This window comes from Manis javanica, chromosome 7, assembly GCF_040802235.1.
Source record: "Manis javanica isolate MJ-LG chromosome 7, MJ_LKY, whole genome shotgun sequence".
Classification (NCBI taxonomy): domain Eukaryota; kingdom Metazoa; phylum Chordata; class Mammalia; order Pholidota; family Manidae; genus Manis; species Manis javanica.
The window spans coordinates 91,528,111-91,552,905 of record NC_133162.1 but is presented as its reverse complement, the minus strand read 5'-3'; the positions used below and the strand labels follow the sequence as shown (position 1 = coordinate 91,552,905).

General features: G+C 40.2%; 1 protein-coding gene across 8 annotated transcripts in view; it reads left to right on the top strand.

Moving 5' to 3' along the window:
• GNPAT (glyceronephosphate O-acyltransferase) overlaps positions 1-19,539 on the top strand; it is a 43,828-nt gene extending 24,289 nt beyond the window's left edge. For 6 of the 8 annotated variants that reach the window (XM_017656735.3, XM_017656732.3, XM_017656731.3 and 3 more), the window contains 12 exons: positions 7,746-7,873; positions 8,158-8,233; positions 8,468-8,619; positions 8,738-8,868; positions 10,188-10,411; positions 13,120-13,362; positions 14,739-14,818; positions 15,664-15,804; positions 16,838-16,934; positions 17,018-17,111; positions 17,751-17,812; positions 19,247-19,539. In XM_017656735.3, coding sequence (XP_017512224.1) covers positions 7,746-7,873; positions 8,158-8,233; positions 8,468-8,619; positions 8,738-8,868; positions 10,188-10,411; positions 13,120-13,362; positions 14,739-14,818; positions 15,664-15,804; positions 16,838-16,934; positions 17,018-17,111; positions 17,751-17,812; positions 19,247-19,290 — 1,472 coding nt within the window. In that variant the 3' untranslated portion in view covers positions 19,291-19,539. Of the gene's footprint in view, positions 1-7,745; positions 7,874-8,157; positions 8,234-8,467; positions 8,620-8,737; positions 8,869-10,187; positions 10,412-13,119; positions 13,363-14,738; positions 14,819-15,663; positions 15,918-16,837; positions 16,935-17,017; positions 17,112-17,750; positions 17,813-19,246 lie in introns of those variants that run through there. The other 2 variants (XM_017656730.3, XR_012133337.1) reach the window with 2 other exon arrangements.
• Positions 19,540-24,795: the final 5,256 nt, after the last annotated feature.

Below are 24,795 nucleotides of genomic sequence, written 5' to 3'. Positions count from 1 at the left end.
GTATTTGAAGAAATAATTGCTGAAAACTTCCCCAAACTGGGGGAGGAAATAGTCGCTCAGACCATGGAAGCATGCAGAACTCCCAACAGAAGGGACCCAAGGATGACAACACCAAGACACATAATATTTAAAATGGCAAAGATCAAGGACAAGGACAGAGTATTAAAGGCAGCCAGACAGACAAAACAGGTCACCTACAAAGGAAAACCCATCATGCTATCATCAGACTTCTCAACAGAAACCTTACAGGCCAAAAGAGAATGGCATGATATATTTAATGCAATGAAACAGAAGGGCCGTGAACCAAGAATACTGTATCCAGCACGATTATCATTTAAATATGAAGGAGGGATTAAACAATTCCCAGACAAGCAAAAGTTGAGGGAATTTACCTCCCACAAACCACCATTACAGGGTATTCTAGAGGAACTGCTCTAGATGGCAGCACTCCTAAGGCTAAATAGATGTCACCAGACAAAATAAAATCACAGCAAAGAAAGGAGACCAATCAAATACTAACAAAAGGCAGAAAGTAAAATCAACTTCCCAGAAAAGGAGTCAAAGAAAACACAAAAGAGCACAGAACAAAACACCCAACATATAAAGAATGGAGGAGGAAGAATAAGAAGGGAGAGAAATCACCAGACAGGGTTAATAACAGCTCAATAAGCGAGCTAAGTAAGACAGTAAGATACTAAAGAAGCTAACCTTGAACCTTTGGTAACCACGAATCTAAAGCCTGCAATGGCAATAAGTACATATCTTTCAATAATCACCCTAAATGTAAATGGACTGAATGCACCAATCAAAAGACATAGAGTAATAGAACAGATAAAAAGAGCAAGACCCATCTATATGCTGCTTACAAGAGACTCACCACAAACCCAAAGACATGCACAGACTAAAAGTCAGGGGATGGAAAAAGATATTTCATGCAAACAACAGGGAGAATAATGCAGGTGTTGCTGTACTAGTATCAGACAAAATAGACTTCAAAACAAAGAAAGTCACAAGAGATAAAGAAGGACATTACATAATGATAAAGGGCTCAGTCTAACAAGAGGATAGAACCATTATAAATATATATGCCCCCAACACAGGAGCACCGACATATGTGAAACAAATACTAACAGAACTAAAGGAGGAAATAGAATGCAATGCATTCATTTTGGGAGACTTCAACATACCACTCACCCCAAAGGATAGATCCACCGGACAGAAAATAAGTAAGGACATGGAGGCACTGAACAACACACTAGAACAGATGGACCTAGTAGACATCTATAGAACCCTACACCCAAAAGCAACAGGATACTCATTCTTCTCATGCGCACATGGAACATTCTCCAGAATAGACCACATACTAGGCCACAAAAAGAGCCTCAGCAAATCAAGGAGATTGAAATTCAACCAACCAACTTCTCAGACTACAAAGGTATAAAACTAGAAATAAATTGTACAAAGTCAGCAGAAAGGCTCACAAACACGTGGAGGCTTAACAACATGCTCCTAAATAATCAATGGATCAACGACCAAATTAAAATAGAGATCAAGCAATATATGGAAACAAATTACAACAACAACACAAAGCCCCAACTTCTGTGGGATGCAGTGAAAGCAGTTTTAAGAGGAAAGTATATAAGAGGAAAGGCATATTTAAAGAAGGGAGAACAATCCCAAATGAATAGTCTAAAGTCACAATTATTGAAATTGGAAAAAGAAGAACAAATGAGGCCTAAACTCAGCAGAAAGAGGCACATAATAAAGATCAGAGAGGAAAAATAAAATTGGGAAGAATAAAACAATAGAAAAAAATCAATGAAACCAAGAGCTGGTTTTTTGAGGAAATAAAATAGAGAAGCTTCTAGCTAGCCTTATTAAGCACACATCCAAAGAATCAAAAACAAGAATGGAAAAATCATGACAGACTCTGCAGTAATACAAAGAAATATTGGAGAATACTATGAAAACCTATATGCTAACGAGCAGGAAAACCTACAAGAAATGGACAACTCCTAGAAAAATACAAACTACCAAGACTGACCAAGGAAGAAACAGAAAATCTAAACAGACCAGTTACCAGCAATGAAATTGAAGTGGTAATTAAAAATCTACCGCCCGGCCAGATGGTTTACTGCAGAATTTTATCAGACATACACAGAAGACATAATACCCATTCTCCTCAAAGTTTTCCAAAAAATAGAAGAGAAGGGAATACTCCCAAACTCATTCTATGAAGCCAGCATCACCCTAATACCAAACCAAGCAAAGACCCCATCAAAAAAGAAAATTGCAGACAAATATCCCTTATGAACAAATATAGGCAAAAATACTCAAATAAAATATTAGCAAACCGAATTCAAAAATACATCAAGAGGATCATACACCATGACCAAGTGGGATTCATCCCAGGGATGCAAGGATGGTACAACATTCAAAAATCCATCAACATCATCCACCACATAAACAAAAAGGATAAAAATCACATGATCATTTCCATAGACACTGAAAAAGCATTTGACAAAATTCAACATCCATTCATGATAAAAACTCTCGACAAAATAGGTATAGAGGGCAAATACCTCATCATAATAAAGGCCATATATGACAGACACACAGCCAACATCATACTTAACAGCACTGAAAGCTTTCACCTAAGATTGGGAACAAAACAAGGATGCATGCTCTCCCCAGTTTTATTCAACATAGTACTGGAGATCCTAGCCACGGCAATCACACAAAACAAAGAAATAAAAGGCACCCAAATTGGTAAGGAAGAAGTCAGACTGTCACTATTTGCAGATGCCATGATATTGTACATAAAAAACCCTAAAGACTCCACTCCAAAACTACTAGAACTAATATCGGAATTCAGCAAAGTTGCAGGATACAAAATTAATACACAGAAGTCTGTGGCTTTCCTATACACTAACAATGAACTAACAGAAAGAGAAATCAGGAAAACAATTCCATTCACAATTGCGTCAAAAAGAATAAAATACCTAGGAATAAACTTAACCAAGGAAGTGAAAAGCCTATACCCTGAAAACTACAAGACACTCTTAAGAGAAATTAAAGAGGACACTAATAAATGGAAACTCATCCCATGCTCTTGGCTAGGAAGAATTAATATTGTCAAAATGGCCATCCTACCCAAAACAATCTTCAGATTCAATGCAATCTCTATCAAATTACGAACAGCATTCTTGAACAAACAGGAATAGATAGTTCAAAAATTCATATGGAACCACAAAAGACCCCGAATAGCCAAAGCAATCCTGAGAAGGAAGAATAAAGTGTGGGGGATGGATCTCACTTCCCAACTTCAAGCTCTGCTACAAAGCCACAGTAATCAACACAATTTGGTACTGGCACAAGAACAGACCCATAGACCAGTGAAACAGAATAGAGACTCCAGACATTAACCCAAACATATATGGTCAATTAATATACGATAAAGCAGCCATGGACATACAATGGGGAAATGACAACCTCTTCAACATTTGGTGTTGGCTAAACTGGACAGCTACATGTAAGAGAATGAAACTGGATCACTGTCTAACCCCATACACAAAAGTAAATTCGAAATGGATCAAAGACCTGAATGTAAGTCATGAAACCATAAAACTCTTAGTAAAAAACATAGGCAAAAATCTCTTGGACATAAAAATGAGCAACTTCTTCATGAACATATCTCCCCAGGCAAGGGAAACAAAAGCGAAAGTGAACAAGTGGGACTATATCAAGCTGAAAAGCTTCTGTACAGCAAAGTACACTATCAATAGAACAAAAAGGTATCCTACAGTATGGGAGAATATATTCATAAATGACAGATCCGATAAAGAGTTGACATCCAAAATATATAAAGAGCTCACGCACCTCTCAACAAACAAAAAGCAAATCATCCAATTAAAAAATGTGCAGAGGAGTTGAACATTCAGTTCTCCAAAGAAGAAATTCACATGGCCAACAGACACATGTTAAGGTGCTCCACATTGCTAGTCATCAGAGAAATGCAAATTAAAAACAACAATAAGATATCACATCACACCAGTAAGGATCACCACCATCCAAAAGACAAACAACAACAAATTTTGGTGATGTGGAGAAAGGGGAACCCTCCTACACTGCTGGTGGGAATGTAAATTAGTTCATTGTGGAAAGCAATATGGAGGTTCCTCAAAAAGCTCAAAATAGAAATACCATTTGACCCAGGAATTCCACTTCTAGAATTTACCCTAAGAATTCAGCAGCCCAGTTTGAAAAAGACAGATGCACCCCTATGTTTATCGGAGCACTGTTTACAATAGCCAAGAAATGGCAGCAACCTAAGTGTCCATCAATAGATGAATGGATAAAGAAGATTTGGTTCATATACATAATGGAATATTACTCAGCCATAAGTAGAAAACAAATCCTACCATTTGCAAGAGCATGGATGGAGCTAGAGGGTATTATGCTCAGTAAAATAAGCCAGGAAGAGAAAGACAAATACCAAATGACTTCACTCATCTGTGGAAAGGAAAAACTGAAGGAACAAAACAGCAGCAGACTCACAGAACCCAAGAATGGACTAACAGTTACCAAAAGGAAAGGGACTGGGGAGGATGGGTAGGAAGGGAGGGATAAGGTGTGGGGGAATGAAACGGGGCATTATGATTAGCATGTATAATGTGGGTGGAGGCATAGGAACAGCTGTGCAACAGAGAGAAGACAAGTAGTGAATGTATAGCATCTTACTACACTGATGGACAGGGACTCTAACGGGGTTTGTTGGGGGGGACTTGTTGAAGAGGGAGCCTAGTAAACATAATGTTCCTCATGTTACTATATATTAATGATACCCCCCCAAAAAATTAAAATGATAACCTTGCCAGGTAGAGTATTCTTGGTTCAAGGCCCTTCTTTTTCATTGCATTAAATATATCATTCCACTCTGTTCTGGCCTGTAAGGTTTCTGTTGGGAAGTCTGATGATAGCCTCATGGGTTTTCCTTTGTATGTGATCTTTTTTCTCTCTCTAGCTGCTTTTAAAAGTGTGTCTTTGTCCTTGATCTTTGCCATTTTAATTATTATATGTCTTGATGTAGTCTTCCTTGGGTCCCTTGTGTTGGGAGATGTGTGCACCTCCATGGCTTGAGAGACTATCTCCTTCCTCAGATTGGGGAAGTTTTCAGTAATTACCTCCTCAATGACACATTCTATCCCTCTTCACTCTCTTCTTCTGGTACCCCCATAATGCGAATATTGTTCTGTTTGGATTGGTCACACAGTTCTATCAATATTCTTTCATTCTTAGAGATTATTTTTTCTCTGTGTATCTCAGCTTCTTTGTATTCCTATTCTCTAATTTCTACTCCATTTACCATCTCTTCTACTACATCTAAGCTGCTTTTAAATTCCTCCATTGTATGTTTCATTTCAGATATGGAATTTCTTAATGATTGAATCTACATCTTAAATTCATTCCTGAGCTCTTCAATACTTTTCTGTACCTCCATGAGCATGTTTATGATTTTTATTTTGAACTGTCTCTCAGGAAGATTGGTGGTGTAGTTTCATTTGGCCCTTTGTTTGGTTTTTATGAGATTTTGGTCTGAACCAGGTTTCTTTGACTTTTTGTAATTCTATGTTGTGCCCTCTAGTGCCTAGAAGCTCTAATCTCTGGAGCTGCTCAGCCCCTAGAGTGAGGTTGGAGGTTGTAGGGGAGCGGTGTTGGTGCCTGGGGAGAGGAAGGAGCTGTTTGCTGATTCCTGCCTGCCGTGCCTGTCTCCAGTGGGCCAAGCACACAGGTGTAAGCCTCTGTGTTTGGCATGTCTAGCTGTTGTAGGTGTGGCCTCCCTCCGACTGTTCTGAGCAGTGACTGCTGGCTTGCGAGCAGGTGCTGCAAGCCAGGAGGAAGGCACAGTAGGCCACGTGTCACGGGGGGGCATTGGAGCTTAGTAGGCAAACAGGGGGATGGAGCACCTCCTGAATCTCCTCAAAGTTCCCAACCTGTTGTACAGAGTGCGCCAAGACAACCTTGTCCACCTATCCCTTCTCCCCTGTAGCAAGCTCCATCCAAATCCTGCCCCTTCAGTTGCCCTCTCGCTTCTGGGAAGCCTCTCAGACCACCTGCCTTTCCTTTGTCCTAAAGTGGCCGGATGTGGATCCCCGTCCTCACAAATGACCGGAATCTCAGTCTCTCAAGCACTCTGCTTGTCCCAGCTCCCAAACCCCAGCAATCTCCAGAGCACCACACACTGTAGGTCTGTGGTCCAAAGCAGACTTTCAGGGCTCAGTGTTCAGCAGTTCTAGGCTTCCACCCCCTCCCCACTCTGTTTCTCTTCCTCCCACCAGTGAGCTGGTTTGGGAGAAGGGCTCGGGTCCTGCTGGATCAAGGCTTTCACACGTTACCCTGTTTTGTGAGGTCTGCTCTGTTCGTGATGTCTGTATGCAGTCTTGTGCTGCCTGCTTTCCTGTTGCTGTTTTAGGGCTAGTTGTATTAACTTTATTTTCACACTATATGTGGTTTTGGGAGGAATTCTCTGTCTCACGTCTCACGCTGCCATCTTTGTTTGGTATTTTTGTTGTTTGTTGTCTTTATAATTCTGGATAATAAGCCCTTACCAGATACATGATTTGGAAATGTTTTCCCCCATTCTCCTGTCCGGTTTCTCCCAGAGTTGACTTTTCATTATGTTGATGTATCCTTTGATGCACTGTTGTTTTTAATTTTTATATAGCCCAGTTTAATCTGTTTGTTGATTTTGTTTTCTGTGCTTTTAGTATCATATCCAGGAAATCATTGCCAAGTCCAATGTCATGAAGCTTTTCTCCTATGCTTCCTTTTAAGTTTTATGGTTTCAGGTCTTACATTTCAGGTCTTTAATCCATTTTGAGTTAACTTTTCTATATGGCATAAGGTGAGTGTCTGACTTCATGCCCAACTTTTTAAATAGCTATATAATATTCAGCAGAGTAGGTCTATCATAACTTAGTGTTTTTGCTGTTACAAACAGTTATACAATATATTTTTATATCAGTGCTTTTATTTCTGTACAATTGACTCCCAAAAGTAGGATTGCTAAGGCAAAATATGTTGTTTTATCATCTCCCTTTCAAGGTAGCTGAGATTCAAACATACAGCTTTGTTAATAAATGCAGTAAACCAGGAAGGTAAAACTGCCAGGGAATTAGGCACTTTAATGCATTTTCATTTGTAAGGACATTTTGAGGAAGTTATTTGAAAACTAAGGAAAATGAAAATAAGGACTGCTTTAAAACTGATAGTAGAACTCTTCCTCTCATTCTAGACTTGCTTTATTTAATTTGTGCTCAAACTAAATGAAGGTTGATATTTTTACCTAAGGTAAGGAAGGAAGATGAAAACTACTTTGGCCTGGCTGTTCAGAGCATGGAGCATGTGCATCTGTCATCAAGGTCAGCAGCAGTGCTGACTGAAGAAATTGGTGTGATGACCCTATTGATTGTCACCTTGCCTGCTCTTAGCCCGTCTCTGGCCAGTCTGGTTGTAAATGCAGAGGTGTGTAGGCACAGGGTAACCTCCCAGCAAGTACCTCTCTGCAGAGTCCCTTTTCCATAATTCTCTTAGATGTCTCATGGATTTTAATCTCAGAAAGTGTAATTATTAATATTGTAGGGTGTGTACATACATGAAATCTTTTTTAATGGAGTTCGAGTTTAGATACTTTTAGAAGGCTTCAAGATCTCCAAATAAATATTAACCCCTTCTTTATTTTTCAGACTTCCTGGGAATGAAGATGGTTGGTGAGCTGCTACGGATGTCAGGTGCCTTTTTCATGCGACGCACCTTCGGTGGCAATAAACTCTACTGGGCTGTATTCTCTGAATATGTAAAAACTATGTTACGGGTAAATGCAAATAATTACCAAGTACTTTCAGGCTGTATTTTCTTGTCATTGAAGTTTGCTTAAAATCTTACTTAAATTCATAACTTGAATGGGCTGCTTGGCTATTTTCTCCCCCTGCAGGAATGTGGAGAACCTCAGCAGTCCATGTGCACTGTGACTCTCTTGTTTAAGTCCCACAGTGACTGGGCAGAGGGCTGGGGTGGGAGCAGGGGAGAGGCAATACCATTCTGAGAGTAGGCAATGGGTTTTGTGTTTGTTTTGTTTTGTTTGTTTTCTCTTTAAAGAATGGTTATGCTCCTGTTGAATTTTTCCTCGAAGGGACAAGAAGCCGCTCTGCTAAGACACTGACTCCTAAATTTGGTAGGTCCCTTACAGATTGAAGGAAAAATGCAAACCCAGAGGCTTCTGACGCTATCATAGCTGCTGAATATAACTTGACACTTTCAAGATGTCCTTTGCTTTATAAGTGTAACTGTTTGAATTTATATGTATGAGCTTAGTATGTAATATACACCTTTAGTGTCTTTCTGTTTGTATGCTCTTGTTTCTCTGCTTTTCAGTATGTATGAAAGCCATTCCTCCTTATGTTTACAGGTCTTCTAAATATTGTGATGGAACCGTTTTTCAAAAGAGAAGTTTTTGATACCTACCTTGTTCCAATTAGCATCAGTTATGATAAGATATTGGAAGAAACTCTTTATGCGTATGAGCTTCTAGGGATTCCTAAGCCAAAAGAATCTACAACTGTATGTAAAGGATAGCCATACTTGATTCTAGAATTACAAGAAAATGCTATTTATGCATTAGCTAAGTTCTGAACTTACTCCAGTTTGTTCTCTTTTTTCCCTGTTGTGATACTATCAGGGACTGTTGAAAGCCAGGCGAATTCTCTCTGAAAATTTTGGAAACATCCATGTATACTTTGGAGACCCTGTGTCACTTCGAACTCTGGCTGCTGGCAGGATGAATCGGAGCCCATATAACCTGGTTCCAAGGTGCAAGGCCTGTGTTTTCATAACTGATAAGGAAACAAGGATGAAAATCTGAGTGTGAATTGTGACTCTTGAGTTGACCACTTCTGGGACTGAAACTTGGTTATCTGAGAGCACATATTAGGGAAGCTGAAAGCTTCTTAAGACAAATTATATACTTGCCAGAAAACCATTTAGCTGTGGAATATAATATATGTCAAATATACAGTGTCAGGAAGTGCTCATTTTTCTCAGGGGAACCAGTACCCTGTTAGTTTTAAAATGAAAAGAAATAACACCATTATTAATGAGTACATGCATGGGAATTGTTAAGCATTATTGGTAGGCCAGCCAAAGGAGGTACTAAATTTTATTTTTGATCCTTGAAAGAGTACATAATAATAATGAATGGGTGTGAGTCCCTGTTGTGAAGATTATGGTTTTATGGCCAGGAAATATATTAGGGCTCTTTCAGCCTGTTGATACAGATATATTTTTGGGTTTTCTTAATTTAGAGAAACACACCTGGGTAAGGAAGGAAGGCAGAAACCATCTGTCTTCCCAGCTAGGCCTTACATGACTGCAGCATCATTCATAATTACCTATAGTGCCAAAGGTCCCACGGCAACTAATGTCCCTATCTAGCAGCTTTATTAGCGATCAGAAGGAGAGGTTAGCATTTTGCAGGCACAGGCTTTCATTGTATAGATCTCCAGTAGGATTGGCCAGTTGTTACTCAGTACAGAGCACCCTCCTTGGCTACAGCTCTCACAGTAAGCCATCTTTCTGTGTAGCTGCTTTTAGGTCATATGCATATCTCTGCTCCAACCAGCTCTGTGTAGGCTCCTGTTAATCCAGTTCAAAGTTTGGTGAGCCATGCCTAAAGAATCTGTCAGGCAAGGATCGTAGCAGTATTTGTCAGATGCCCTGAAGCTTCTCAGGAGGGCAGTGTAGCAGCCAGGCAAACTGTGTAGCCAGGCCAGTGCAGACATGAGCAGATAGCATGTAACCTGGCAAATGCATTCTGTGAGAGAGTTTAGGTTCCTCAGGGAGGCATCAGTTTTCCCAGAAGGGATATATCTTATTAAGCAAAGTTGGTTTTCAAATGGAACCAGGAGTAATAGGACCCTGTTTCCTTGAATATATTTTGTCACCTCTCAAGAGCATACCCTAGAGCTGAAGGAACAGGTTACCCTACAGTAAAGTAAAGGTGCATTCTGGCAGTGTGACCTGAGAGAATTAAGTTGGCAGACACTCTGAGGAGTTTTCTCCCATTCTCCTCTCCATTCCCATTTGTGTAGGCAGTGGAACTGTAATTTGTTGTTCTGTATTCTTCCTTTTAGGTATATTCCTCAGAAACAGTCAGAGGACATGCATGCCTTTGTCACTGAAGTTGCTTTTAAAATACAGCTGCAGCAAATTCAAAACCTGGTTCTAAGTCCATGGTCCCTGACAGTTGCTGTTCTGCTTCAGAACCGGCCATCCATGGACTTTGACGTGCTGGTGGAAAAGACTTTATGGCTGAAAGGTTTAGCCCAGGCCTTCGGGGGGTTCCTCAGTTGGCCCGGTATGTCTGTGGAATGTATGTGATGAGCATGGTTGTCTCTTTTATTTCTTAATTTTGAAAAGTTATAGCCTAGACAGGAAAAACCTGTAAAGGACATTGAGCAAAACATTGCTGAAGCAGATAAAGAAAACCTAGTCTGTTTTTGTTACTAGAGGACATTGAACATAGCATGTTGATTATTGGAAAATAATTGTTAATATGTCATTTCTCCCTAAAAGACTCTGAATATGTTGAGGACTAGAATGCCATCTCCTTGGCACCCAGCAGACGGGGGAAGAAATAATGAATCTTTTTGTATTCTGCATATTCTTCCCTCTATACCCACCTCTTTCTAAACCACATATTTACAACTCATTTGCCTCACTTGCTTGTAAGGATTAAAGGGCCGGTCTCATAGAACTTTATACAACTCTGATAATAACAACTTTGTAAAACCCTGTTGGATATGATGTTGGGAGTTTGGAATGTATATAACAATAGTTACAGAAGTTGTTTTCCATCTCTTTAATTAAGAACTATAGAGACTACAGTTAGACATGCAGTCCTTCTAAGAACAGATAACTATTTGTGGGCAAGGACCTACTGTTCACTCATTAACCCTACAGTTAATACCTAGTTGGTGCTGGGTATGACCAGGGACACAGGTGAACAAGATGAACTGGTTCTGGAGGTTCTCCTCGTGTGTGGAGGTTGGGGGTGGGTGGTTAACATGTAATTTAGTAAAGAGGGTTCAGTGAAATAAAGACAAAGAGCTACAGAAAACTGCAGAGGGTTACTGAGAATGCTGTGGAGAACAGGGCCTACACTCAGGGAAGATTTTATAGAAGAAGTGGCTTTTAAACCAATCTTGATGGAAAACTAGAAGCTCTTCAAGAAGACAAGTGGGAAAGCAGCTCAACTAATGAAGGGAACAGGAATGTGCTGTGGATGACAGTACCTGCCCTGTAGGTGGATTGGTAACTTCCGAATGTTGGTCATGGGGAGGGAGCACCGGAAGGAAGAGTGTAGCAGCGGCTGGATGGCCCAGACCTGCCTGCCTGCCTGGAGACCTGGACTGGCATCTGCAGGCTAGGGGCTACAGTCATCGATTGTAATAAGCAGGGGTTGTGACCAATTGGCCTTTAGAAAACAACTCTGGTATTACCTTTAAAGGTGGACCACAGCCGAAGACTAGAGACAGGGAGACACACTGGAAGGCCGCTCTGCCCAGATGAGAAATAAGGAAACCTGAACCTAGGCAGGGACAGAGCTGGTCGAAGCTGAGGCATTCAGGAGGAATTAATTACTAATAGCATGCAATCAGTTGAGTGCTGTTCACCAAAGGGGAAATAAAGGTGAATCAGACGACTGTTCCCAGTATTTTATTTATCTTTTAGGAGATGTTGATTGTAGCACAAAGTAGAAACTCATGAGGAAAATAAGTGAAGTGCTAAACTCCTAACCATTTGGCCCAGGAGCATATGAGAACAGTGGCACCTACCTTTCTAAGTTGTCTTTTGCTTTTTCAAGGTAGTGTAAGTATGTGGCACTCTATAGCTAAGAGTATTGGCCACTAATATTTTAGTGTTCACTCATTAACACTAATATTTAGTGTTCACTCTGGTTATTTTAAAGTGAGAGTTGGTTGAGATCTAAGTAACAGTAATAGTGTAGAGTGATTAAATATAATCCCTAATTTAGAATGTGTTACATATATTCACTTCATTTTTATTTCTTCTTCAGATTCTCCCATATTCCTAAACATTCTCATATCTAAAGCTGTTTATGATGTGTGTGTATGTGTGTGCAAAATAATGCTGTATGCTCTGTCATTACCTTGAGCAAGTTGAGAAAAGGCAGATTCATCCAGAACAAACATGATCGAATCCAGAAGGAAAATCACACCTCTCACTTGCCCCTTGCATGCAATATTAGGAGAACTCATTGCCCAGCCAGAGGAGTGTGCCTGCCTGCATGCCTGCCATCCAGCCCTTTCGCTCAGGGTAGCAGTAAAATGATTTCCTTTTGCTTCGAGAATTCTAACTCCTTGGCTATCCCTAGGCCATGGTGGTATCAGATGATGACTTACCAGGAACTGTTATGAGCCCCCTTTAGTTATCTTTGATGTGAAAAACCCAGAACACCTCCTCAGCATTCCTCTGCACTCCAGGAGGCCCGATGCTAGGAGTGCCAATTTGGTTGCCCTTTAATTCATCTGCTAAGTTGCAAAGTAGTATTTTTGCTATCTTGGAATTGGTCTAAGTTAGGTGTGTGTGTGTGTATGTGTGTGTTAAGCATGTTTTAATATACTCATACACTGCTCATGGGTCTTCTTGTCTTAGTGTTGTTAAATTCATATATATGTGATTTTCTTGCCGTGTAACTTGCTGTTATCAAACTTTGGATATCATTGGTTCCTGAGGAAGTGTTGGTTTTCAGAGGGGAAACTGATGTGCATTTCAGAATAGCAGACAGATTTGGTTAAATAAGAAAGTACGTTTTAAGCCCTTAAGAGAGATTTGATTTATGAAATAATACTTTTAAAATATCCTTCACATATGGTATAATTACCTCATTTGGCAGAGCCTAAAACTTGTATCTGGAACTGGGAAGTAAATGTGTCAGTTCTCTGACACCGATGTGTACTAGAACTAAGACTCCAGCAGTCACCCAGCCCATCTCTTTGCCATTTGACTGAATGAATCGAATCGTCTCTGCCTTGTGTGTAGGTAATGAACCTGCTGAAGAAGTTATCCAGTCCAGCATTCTTCTACATTCCAACATGGCCAGTCTTGTCAAAGACCAAGTGATTCTGAAAGTAGACTCTGGAGACTCAGAAGTAGTCAATGGACTTATTTTCCAGCATATCACTCTCCTTATGTGCTCGGCTTACAGGAACCAGTTGCTCAACATTTTCGTCCGACCTTCGTTAGTAGCTGTAGCATTGCAGATGACACCTGGGTTCAGGAAAGGTAACTTTCAGGAATGTGGTCTTGATTTTTGGAAGAGACCTGGCCTTTCAGTTCCATATGCTTAGCTACTTGTGTGCAGCCCATACACCAGCAAGGACTGGGACCCATACACTAAGAAAAAGTTTAAAATTTTCCCTAAATACATGGTCATCTGCTTAGACTTGGGGGAATTATTAGGGACCTAAGAAAATATCTAATCTAAACCTCTCTGTTTTAAAATAAGGAAAATTAGGCCTAGAAAGATGCACGATTAGTTAAGGGAAGATCTGGGACCAGAGCACAGTTCTCCATTTCCTACTCTGATGCTCTTTTTCTTCTGTAACAGTTCTCATTGGTGGGCAGGCAATCCAGCAGGTATGCGAGTGCTAACTAGACTCACGGTAGACTTACGGCATTCTAGTTGCAGTGGGGAGTGTAAAAATAAGTAAAATACAATTTTTGTTGACAGGACCTATAGTCAACACCAAAGGTTTTCTACCAGGCTGTACATTTAACTAGAGGGTGAGCCACACCCCCAAAGGTTCTGATTCAGTTGACCTGGAGTGGGGCCCAGATATTGGTGTCTTTGTTTTTCAAAGCTCCATAGACATCTCTATTGGGTGAGAGGCACTGGGCTCAGCCACAGACTTTTAGCCTCGGAAGGAACCTCAGAGCCCCTGTGGCCACGCCTAAGGAAGCTGGAGCCCAGAGAGGTCAGATGATTTAATTCAGGACACAGAAAATTCAAATCTTGATCATAGTTCCATGTGAGGTTTCTTACATTGGAATTCATGCACAATTAAGGGGCACATACCTGGTCTGCTAGAGTATTGTGAAAACCCTGCGATTGGAGGCAACATTTTGATCCATATGTATGTATATATTTTTCTCAGAAAGTTCATAGCATATGTCAGAAAGATGAAGAAGCCTCCTCTGTAGTTGATGGACAAGTTGGACCTCTATGTCTAAAAAGTGACAGTATTTTCTGTTTCTATATGCTGGTGTATTCTAGTGCTGAAGATACCGTAAGACATCAGAAAATACGAATATAGAAGGGAATGAAGAAACCCGTTCCTTTCTTCACTAGGGAACCATGGGCAGGGGAAAGTGAAGTGCCCTGGCTTCAGAGGACTCTGGCACCTTTTTCATTACCAAACTGACTGGCTACAGGCCTGGTTGTAATTTAGATTCCACCACTAAAACTATGCCAGACTATAATTTGCTCTGTAAGTAAAGTTTGGATTGGTTATAGCTTCTTTTGGGGGCCTTAATTCTTCTCTCTGGTATATGAATAATATGCATTTAAAATACTTGATTTTGAGTATCACGGACTTCTTGACACTCCTTGAAAATTTGAAAAGCAATGTTGTAATTTTATGTAATGAATTTATTTCCAGAGGATGTCTACAGTTGTTTTCACTTCCTACACAGTGTTTTTTTGGATGAATTTATCTTCCTTCCAGGAAACACATTAAAGGTAAATCCTTATAGCCAAAGAAGAAGCATGTTTGTAATGTGAGTTCTGGCAATGTTAGACTTAGATTCACAGTTGTGTCTTCCTTTCTTCAAGGCTACATGTGGTGGAATTAAAGAGAAATTTGGGCACTTACAGTTGAGCAAACCATTTTGGTTCTGGTCAGGTTTAATCAGTAATTTAGGGATCATTTAGTGAGAGAAGAGTTACTCTTTGAACCATCAGTGCAGCTACTGTAAATAAACCAACTCTATTTTGTTAGACATTCACCAACTGGCACACATTTCCCTGCTAACAGCATGTTGGAATGAGCCATGCCTTGGTCTTCCTTGGTGGCAGAGGTGCCTACTGAGGGGTCGGGCTCCCAGAGTGGGGCTGCTGGCTTGCTGGGTGGCGGGCAGTGCCAGAACAGACAGGAAGTGGGTTAGGTTTCTGCGTACTGCTAAGGAGCACAGGCTTTATTCAATAGAGAAGGAAGGTAGTGGTTTTGAAGCACAAGTGTAAGTATTTTTAAGGCTTGCTATATGCACTTCCCACTAAAATTTAAGGAGTGTGGCTATACAAAGTGAAAAAAATCCATCCCGGTTTTGTTTTCTAAGGTTCATAATTTGTGTGTTCACTGCATTTGAGGTTCAGTTTGTTGTGTGTTCGCTGCCTTTGAGGATTCAACATTTTGAGTGTTAGAACACATGCTTCTCCAACTACTAAATTATACCAGAGCTCTTGGGGAAGGGTTGTGGAATTAGCTGGTGTCTAGCTCTCGGTATGTGGCTGTGAGTACTGAGACCAGCAGTGTCCCATTCACCTCAGTTAGTGGATGCATCCAGTCTTCTCCTCTCCCATTACAGGATTTTGAAGAAGGCTGTTACCTGCTTTGTAAAATTGAGACCGTACAAGTAACAACAAGGGACATCCTAGTTACAGAGAAAGGAAATACTGTGTTAGAATTTTTAACAGGACTCTTTAACCCTTTTATGGAAGGTTACATGGTATGTACATCTTTTGCAAGCTCTCCTCCCCAACCCTGCACTTCCCACCTTGGTCTGCAGGGCAGTCTTCTCCAGGGAGGTGGTAGACGACAGAGACTGATTCCACCTCTCAGGTAAGACCTTGCCCCTGACATATAGGTCCATTACAGAGCCAGGAGGGTGACAGCTTGATGATGCCATGAGCACAGTTGTAACCACATTACACCAAGCATTGTCATACCATATCTTACATCTTGTGTTCATAACATTAGCAAGAGGTTTGATACATATGAGGTATTCCATAATGCAAAATTTGAATGTTACATAAAGGCAATGCTTTATATGACTAAATGCTAATGTTGGAGGGAAAGGAAAGCTCAGGCATCAGTATCTGAGGAGTGGCTAGAGAGGGAATAGCACATATGGCCAGCAGGAATTGTGCCAGGACTCAGAGGGAGAGAGGGAGTTTGCAGTGGAAACCTTCAGAGGCCTGTGTGTATTTTCGAGAAGAGGACTGTGTAGTGCTCAGCTCTGTGCGCTGGTTGCCGGCACCCAGGACTGACCTCCTGCAGAGTAGTGCTCTAGCCAGTGAAAGAACCCTTGTCAGCCTCCATGCACAAGGTCTAGCACATAGCAGGTATTTGATAAGTGCTACTTCTCCCTTTAAACACCTTCCTACAATAGAAATCACCAAGTATTTGGTGGCCTGGCACATTAGGATTTTTTACTAGAAGAAACAAAGTTCCAAAAAATCTGGCCCCTTTTCCTGAGCAGCGTAAGAGTTGATAGTAATTTATCTTGGAACCCATTAGTTTTATAAGTAATTGTATTTTAATAAATGTCAGTAGTATTTTAAACTTCTTTTTTCTAATTGTAAACAATGAAATAAGCTTATAAGAGACCTCCTAATTATTCTGCAGTTTTTCTGTGTCCAACCTTGGAGGGCCTTCACTCTGCTCTAATATAGTGTGCAATGTAAAAGTACTTCTTGTTCTGTTGTATTTGGCTGCCCTTTTTCCCTTTCCATACCTCTCGTCTTCCCTCTTAAAATCAGATAATCTGCAAATACCTCTTGAAAGAAGATGATGATTTCACTGAGAAACAGTATTTGGCTGGAGTCAGAAAATTCACAAGTCAGCTTCTCGATCAAGGTGAGTCACTTGTCTGTGGGTGGTGATCTCCTTCAGTTGAGATCAATAGTCATCCATTAACCCTTCCTGTCCCTCTGTTTTAGGTGCCTCGCAGTGTTATGATGTATTATCTTCCGACATACAGAAGAACACCTTAGCAGCTTTTGTGCGGTTAGGTGTGGTAGAGAAGAAGAAGCTGTAAGTACTGTACAAGACTCCCAGAAGTGCTAGAGGGGTAGCTGGAGATATGTAGAAGTGTATGATCCATTAAACGTTATGTCGAGTTTCACTTGCCCATCTCCTGATCATGTCAGGATGAGTAACCATGCAAATGTGATGTGGCTAGAAATAAAAATGATACTGAAGCAAAAAAAGTGCTTTAGGCCTACATTTTGGCCTAAATATTGACATTTATTTATACTGAAACTTATTATAACTGACCTAATACTGAAATTTATAGACTAATTATAAATAGAAAGATATTGGGGAACTTCAGTATAGTGTATGGATGTATGCTTATATATACACAAATACATTTATAATGCAAAAATATACACATATGTATGTGTATGTGTGGGTAGTTAGAAATTTACTCTTCCAAGTGAATGAATTTAAGAGCGATAAAGCTTAATGGGTAAACTCCCACAGTGTCTCTTGCATGGCCAAAAGAATGAAGCACAAAGCCAGAAAATAGGACAGGAGCCAGGGGCTTTACAACTGCCTAACACCAGCTGGCCTTGAGGAAGACTATTTAAAACTGGTCTTAACACAAAATAACAAAAGTTGTCTTTTCCCCCTAGTTTATGCAATAAAAAAGCTTATTACCTTTTCTTCTAGAAATAATGACTATATATTTAATGTGAATGAATCTGCCACAACAAAATTAGAAGAGATGCTTGGTAAGTACAGTTTAATAAAATATGATAGATTTTTATGTTGTATTTACCAACATGTAGTAAAACAAGACCCTATACTATGGCATCAAATACTTTATCAAAGTGAAGAAGAGTAGAGTTTTAATATAAACAAAACTATATCATCTAGATTTTTCTCAAAACTAGGAGAAAGTGCAAAGAAAATTGATTAAAAAAACACAACAAGCTTTAACTAGGTGGTCTTATATAACACAAAAATTATCAGCTTCTAACAACAAATCAGGGCCCAAGATGTAGACCCTTCACATCCAGTCTTAATGGACATTGAGAAAACACATCTGATTTTGTCCTTGGGTTCATTCTCTCTCCACTCTTGGATCCCTTCTTTTCCAGGTAAGAGGTTGACAGCAGTGTTCCCATCACAGACTTTCTGGATTCGGAACTGGGGCTGATAGCATATCTCTGGGAGAACAATCCAACCCTTACTCTTCAGATCCTATCAGTTTATAAAGAAATAGTCCAACCAAGAAGGCAGGGCCATTGGTAAATATGTATATAATAAGGTATTACCATATTACATATGGTGAATAGTAAAAATTGAGAGTGTTGTATAAACAAAGAGATTTAATAAAAGGTCAGAGGAAGTAGAGAACACTGTCATAGGAATGATGGGGTAATTTTAGAAGATGGTGTTAGCATTGAAAAAAATAATTATCTGCTGATTACATTGAATAAGCACTAGAACAATGAGTGGATTTTCTTACAAATAGCATTGTACTTAATCCTAATTCAGTACATTTGTTAAACCTGCAAAGAGGAGCTTTACACAGATGTCTTTTGGGATTAGGGGGAGACCAGGACAGGATAGGGCATATGGGTAAAGGAGAAAAAGGTAGAAGAAAAAGGGTGGAAGGGCAAAGGAATAGTTGGCATAAATAGGGAAAGTGAAATCACTAGTTTCTTTTGAAGACAGTATGAAGGTTGAGATCCCAATCTTCTATTTTTGTTACATCCTGTTTATAATATGTAACAATATATATTATATTATATCTGAAATCTCAGGATGTGAAACCTGGAAGTAGGGTTTGAATTTGGTAAGAAGGGCCTGTAGCTGAAACAGACCCAAATGCCTCGTTTTGTGAGGAGGGTGGCACTGATTTCTGGGTCACAGAGGGCAAATGTGACAAGAGTGTGAACATACCAGAACAAAGTAGCCTTGAAGTTCAGAACACATGACTGTGTTCAAATCCTGGCTCTGCCTCTGGCTGGGGTGCATGGGCCTGCCCATCACCCCTTTAAGAGCTGCTGCTTCTCCTGCAAAAGGGGCTTGTTCATTTGTCCTTTGTCAGTCTGTAAAACTGTACATGTGCCACGTGTTTCTCTTTTGCTGGTGGCTTAAACGATTGTACAAGGAAGGGCAGACTCAGTGTCAGTTCTTTTTCTGTCTTTCTTTCTTAGGTGGAAAGATACCAGTAGGAAAATCAGTGATTGCAAAACTTTAATAATTGCCAAACACTTATGGAAAATTGTGTTATATAATTACTGTCATCTAAGAACTCTTAGTACTGCAAACGGAAGAAAAGGAAAAGCCCATGTTTGCATAATCCGACTTTGAGAACGGTGGGCTCAGTGGAGAAAAGAAGAGGTGACCAATGGAAGCAGTCAGTGTAATCTTCACTACAGTGGGTAGAAAGGCATTTGTATCCAAGTCTGTGTGAGTTTTAAAATAAAACAGTCTTTTGGAAACATGTTCAGAAAAACAAAGCCCATCTCCTCTATTTCACTAACACTTTTCAACTTATTACATGCATTAAACTTTGGCATTTTGTTGACTTCTGAATTAAAGTACAACATCAACACTAAAGGCTATGGCTCTCAAAAGAAAACTACTGGGAAGGGCATACCTTACATTTCTCCTGGGTTTCTTTAACCATTATAGCCTCAAGTTCAAGTTTGACATAGATGTATGTATTATATAATAAATTAGCTAGCTTACATTAAATTTTGCCATCCAAGAGCCTTAATAAAACTGAATTAGGTAAAGTACATGCAGTAGAGAAATTTTGTGCTATAAATAGGCTTAAGAGTTTGAGGAAAGGAAAGTTGGAAATAAGGTGGGTGAACACCAGAAAACTTGACATGCAACCTGAGAATTAGGGTAAGCAGGAGCCAGCCCTCCACATGTCAGGTTGGGGCATACAGAGGAAGGTGTGATCAGAATGTCCTGGGGTTGGCTTTGGAGGACCTGAAAGACCAATGAGGCTGGAACAAGTTGTGGAGAGTGAAATAGCAAGGCAGGTGTCTTAGTTGGCCAGGGGTGCCGTAGCAAAATACCACAGATTGGGTGGCTTCAACAGCAGGAAGCTGTTGTCTCTGTTCTGAAGACTCCAACTCCAAGGTCAAAGTGCCAACATGGAAAGTTTCATTCTGAGGCCTCTGAGCTCTTGGGAGTCTACCATTTCACTGTGTGCTCACAGTTTCTCTGTGAACATGGGAAGAAGGCAAACTCTTTGGTGTCTCTTATAAGGGCACAAATCCTATCAGGCTAGGGCCCCACCCTCATTACTCCATCCAGCCCTAATTACTTCCCAAAGGCACCTTTCCCAGGTACAGTCACATTGGGGGTTAGGACTTTGGAATTTGGGGGCCACAGTTCAGTCCACAGAAGCAGGAGTCAACATCATCTGTGATTTAAACACTGAAAACATTTGAATTGGAATAAAAGTGACTTGGGAAATGTTGAGAAGTTTCTGAGCATGTGGCTCTAGGACTATTTGTATCAAAATTCCTGGGATGTGCATTTATTCCCCAGAGGCCAAGCTGTTTCTGCTGCACATTTGGATTGGAGAGCCATTGCTGGTCCAGGATTGGTGGCTGAGGGGCCCTGTGGGTAAAATTGTAACATTTCCAGAATATCTCGCCTGGCTTTAATGTATTTGCAAGTCCTGTGGGGTGGAGAGCAACTGAGGGCGTGTCTGAACCTGAGAGGTTAAAGGGAGGGGCTGACTTGTTTGCTTGCTTCCTTCTGGAGCAGGAGAGAGAGATGGCGCTGGACTGCCGTTTGTAAGCAATAAGCGGGTTTTTAACTTTATTTCTCCCTTTGACTGATTTTGGTTTTTAGAGGTATTTTGCCCTGGGATTTCCACTCCCCTTACCTAAAGGCACTCTGTGTGTCTGGCTGTTAGAGGTGGCAGAGAAGAATCATGTGTGCCAAAATTGAGTTGAGGAGTCGGTTGAATAATGTTCCTGGCAGGGGATTTTATGGCATAGCAGCTGAACAGAGACACTAAGCTACTGCCCTCCAGAGAGGGTGGGAGTTCAGAGAAATTGGGGGACTGGAACCCTGGCCAATTCTTGCTGAGTAGATGAGCCTAGGAGTACACCAAATTTGATGATCTTTTTCTCCATGACACTCATGGTATACATAGAAATGTTGAAGACTAAGATGATTTTATTTACTTGTCTGTAAGACATTTCAGATGTCGAGACCTTGGAGATTTGGGTGCAAGTGGCTATCAGCTTGTCTCCTGGCCAGGCAAGTAAGCAGGTCATAGAGGGGCAGGAAAATCGGATGCAACCAAAAGTAAAGGAAGCTTTGTGGTGGAGACAGCTGTAAGAGGTGGCAATAAGGAGCGCCTTATCACCTCTGTTATTTCAAACCTGCCCAAGTCACCCAAATAAACCTAAGTCTTAGTCAAAGAATAACATGGTTCCTGTGCTGATATAACTTCAAAGCATGTATCCTACACCCTGCCTGTCACATGCTTCTGCATACACACACTGTTTTAAACCACACTGCTGTCCCCTAGCCATTCCAGTCTCCTATTCATAAATTCTGGAGCTGCCACTGCTTTGAAGTAAGTTTAAAAAAAAGTATCTGGTTTTCCAAGACAGTCCCCCAAATACAGCATAGTGTAGCAGCCAAGAATGCAGAGATGAACTCAACTGGATCTGCAATCCAACTCTACCATATACTAACCCTGTTCCTGTGTAGTTTACTTAAACTCTCAAAGCCTTAGCTTTCTTATCCGTAAATTGGGTAATACTCTGGGATTGTAAGAAATACAAATGTCAGTAAAATGTTTGAAACAGTGCTTGATAAGTGTAACATGTTATTCTACTACTAATTGGGACAAAGCATACTTGTCTTCTCAGAGAAAATGAGATGGGACACTAAGACAGGTTCAGTATGGCTGCAGGTGCCTGCACCCCTGTCCTGCATCAGCCCAGCTGTTCAGCTCTGCTCACTGCTGTGGGGCCTCTTTGTCTCACTCAGGTGTGTGCTGCTCCCAAGTCCACAGAGTAAAATCGCAACTTCTCTGTACCCCTCCCACCAATAATATGGAATCATTCAACCTGAGGTAGGAATTAGGCTTTGATGCCTTCTTTGACTTTGTATTTTGTTTTTTCAAATTAAAATGATCAATTGTTGGAAGAGTAAATTTCCTATTAGGAGGTTCAAACACACCATTTTCTAGAGCTCAGTCTGGGCTAGTTGCTTTCTAGGCCTGGAGTTTCCCATTATCCCAACAATTCCCTTTTCTGTGTTGGATTACCCTCTTCCTTGGATCCCATGTCTTCCTTTTTGTTTTTTGTGGGTTTTTTGTTGGTGGTCGTTAATTTTAGTGAAGCCCATCTTCACTAAAGGTGTATGAGGAGTTAATATTTCAGACCTCACCTGTTCAAAATATCTTTTCCCTGCTCTCCTAGTTGTCTGAAGGTTTTAGTAGGTATAGAATTCTAAGTTAGAAATTATTTCCCCTCAGAATTTTAAAACACATTTCTCTGTTTTCTTCCAGGTTTCTAAAGTTGTTCTTTTGAAAGCAAAAGAACAGTCCAATTTCTGAACACAAACTATTTTCTTTTTGAGAAATATTTTAGAATCTGTCTTACATAGTTTCTGAAATTTCAGGTGATTTGCTTTATCATTATGTATTTGTTTTTATTGCAAGGGGCTTAAATTTATTATCTTACAGTTTAGGAGGTCAGAAGTCCAAAAGGAGTCTCCATGGGCTAAAATCAAGGTGTCAGCAGGGCTGTCATCCTGGAGGCTCCAGTGAGAATAATCTGTTTTGCCTTCTCCAGCTGCTAGAGGCCACCCTACTCCTTGGCTCAGAGCATCCTTCAAAGCCAGCAGTGTTGGGCTGAGTCCTTCTCATGCTGCATCTTCCTGGTTCTCCTGTCTCCCTCTTCCACTTTTTAGAAGAAATGAGGTATAACTGACATAACATTATACTACTTTCAGATATACAATGTAATGATTCTATACTTGTATATATTACAGAATGACCACCACATAAGTTCAGTTAACATCTGTCACCATAGTTATAAAAATTTTTTTTCTTATGATGAGAAATTTTAAGATCCAATCTCCTAGCTACTTCCAAATATGTAGTATAATACAGTACATGACATCCCCAAGAGTTACATTTTATAACTGGAAAATTGTGTCTTTTGACCCCCTTCATCCATTTTGCCCACCTCTAACACCCCACCTCAGGCAACCACCAGTTTCCTTCTAACAATATCCATGAGCTTGGGGTTTTTGTTTTGTTTTTAATTCCTCATGTAAGTCAAATTATATGGTATATATCTTTTTCTGTTTGACTTATTTTACTTAGTATCATGCCCTCAAGGTCCATCCATGTTGTCACAAGTGGCAAGATTTCCTTTTTATGATGGCATAATATTCCATTGTATGTATATGCCACAACTTCTTTATCCATTCACCCATTGATGGACACTTAGTTTGCTTCCATTCTTGGCAAATACCTTTTGAGTTTGTGTTTTCATTTCCTTCAGATAAATACCCAGACGTGGAATTGCAGGATCACATGGATATTCTATTTATAATTTCTTGAGGAACTTCCATACTGCTTTCCACAGTGGCTATACCAATTTACATTCCCACCACAGTGCACAAATGTTCCCTTTTCTCCACATCCTTGTCAGCATTTGTTATTGTCTTTTTGATGTTAGCCATTCTAACAGATATGAGGTGATACCTCATTGTGGTTTTGATCTGCATTTCCCTGATGATGAGTGATGTTGAGGGTCTTTTTATGGACTTGTTGGCCATCTGTACATCTTCTTTGGAAAAAAATCTATTCAGATCCTCTGCTCATTTTTTAAATGGCTTGGTTGTTTTTTGCTATTGAGTTGTATGATTTCTTTATATATTTCATATATAAACCCTTATCATCAGTTATATGATTTACAAATATTTTCTCCCATTCAGTAGGTTGCCTTTTCATTTTATTGATGTGTTGTCAGTGTTTTTAAATCCTTTATTCTGGGCCCTCAATGGACCTTTTTAATAGATATGTGTTCTTCAGTGCTAGGAAATATTCATGTGTTGTTTCTTTTATAATTTGGCGGCTTTCTGTTTTCTCCACTCTGTTGCTAAAATTCATATTATTTTATTCTAAGACCTCTTGGCTCCTTATTTTCTAACACCCTGTTTTTGTTTCTTAGATGCAATATCTTCTTATCTCTCTTATAATATTTATGGTTTTGTAGAAGTTTGTCTCTGACAATTCTATTTTCTTCATGTTTTAGTTGTTCTTTTTTTATTTTCATTTCATGCTTCATATTTCCTCTGTATATCTAGTGAACTCTGGTTTCTGTTCACACTTGGGAGTGAGACAGTCCAGAGCAGAGTGGCAGCTGTCCTGTGCATGGGCTCCCTACAGAGTGGCCTGCACAGCTAGGGCTGTAGGTCAGAGGCCTGCAGAGTTTGTTGGAAGATCCCAAACTTCAATACATTTTGGTCTTTTTCTCTTTGCCCAGTTTCTCCAGAGAGGAGTCTTTCAGGCTCCTTCAGGTGGCTACCAGCATTTTGGGGCCTACAGAGGCTCTCATCTACTCTGTAGACTTTCACAACACCCTGGACCCAACTGTGCTCAGTGACTCTCTGACTAGAGTTATTTGGTTTGACCTCTTTACAGAGTAAGTCTCTAATCTTCTGGAGGTGAAGTAGTGTCTGGTGGGGTGAGGTGGGCAGGTTC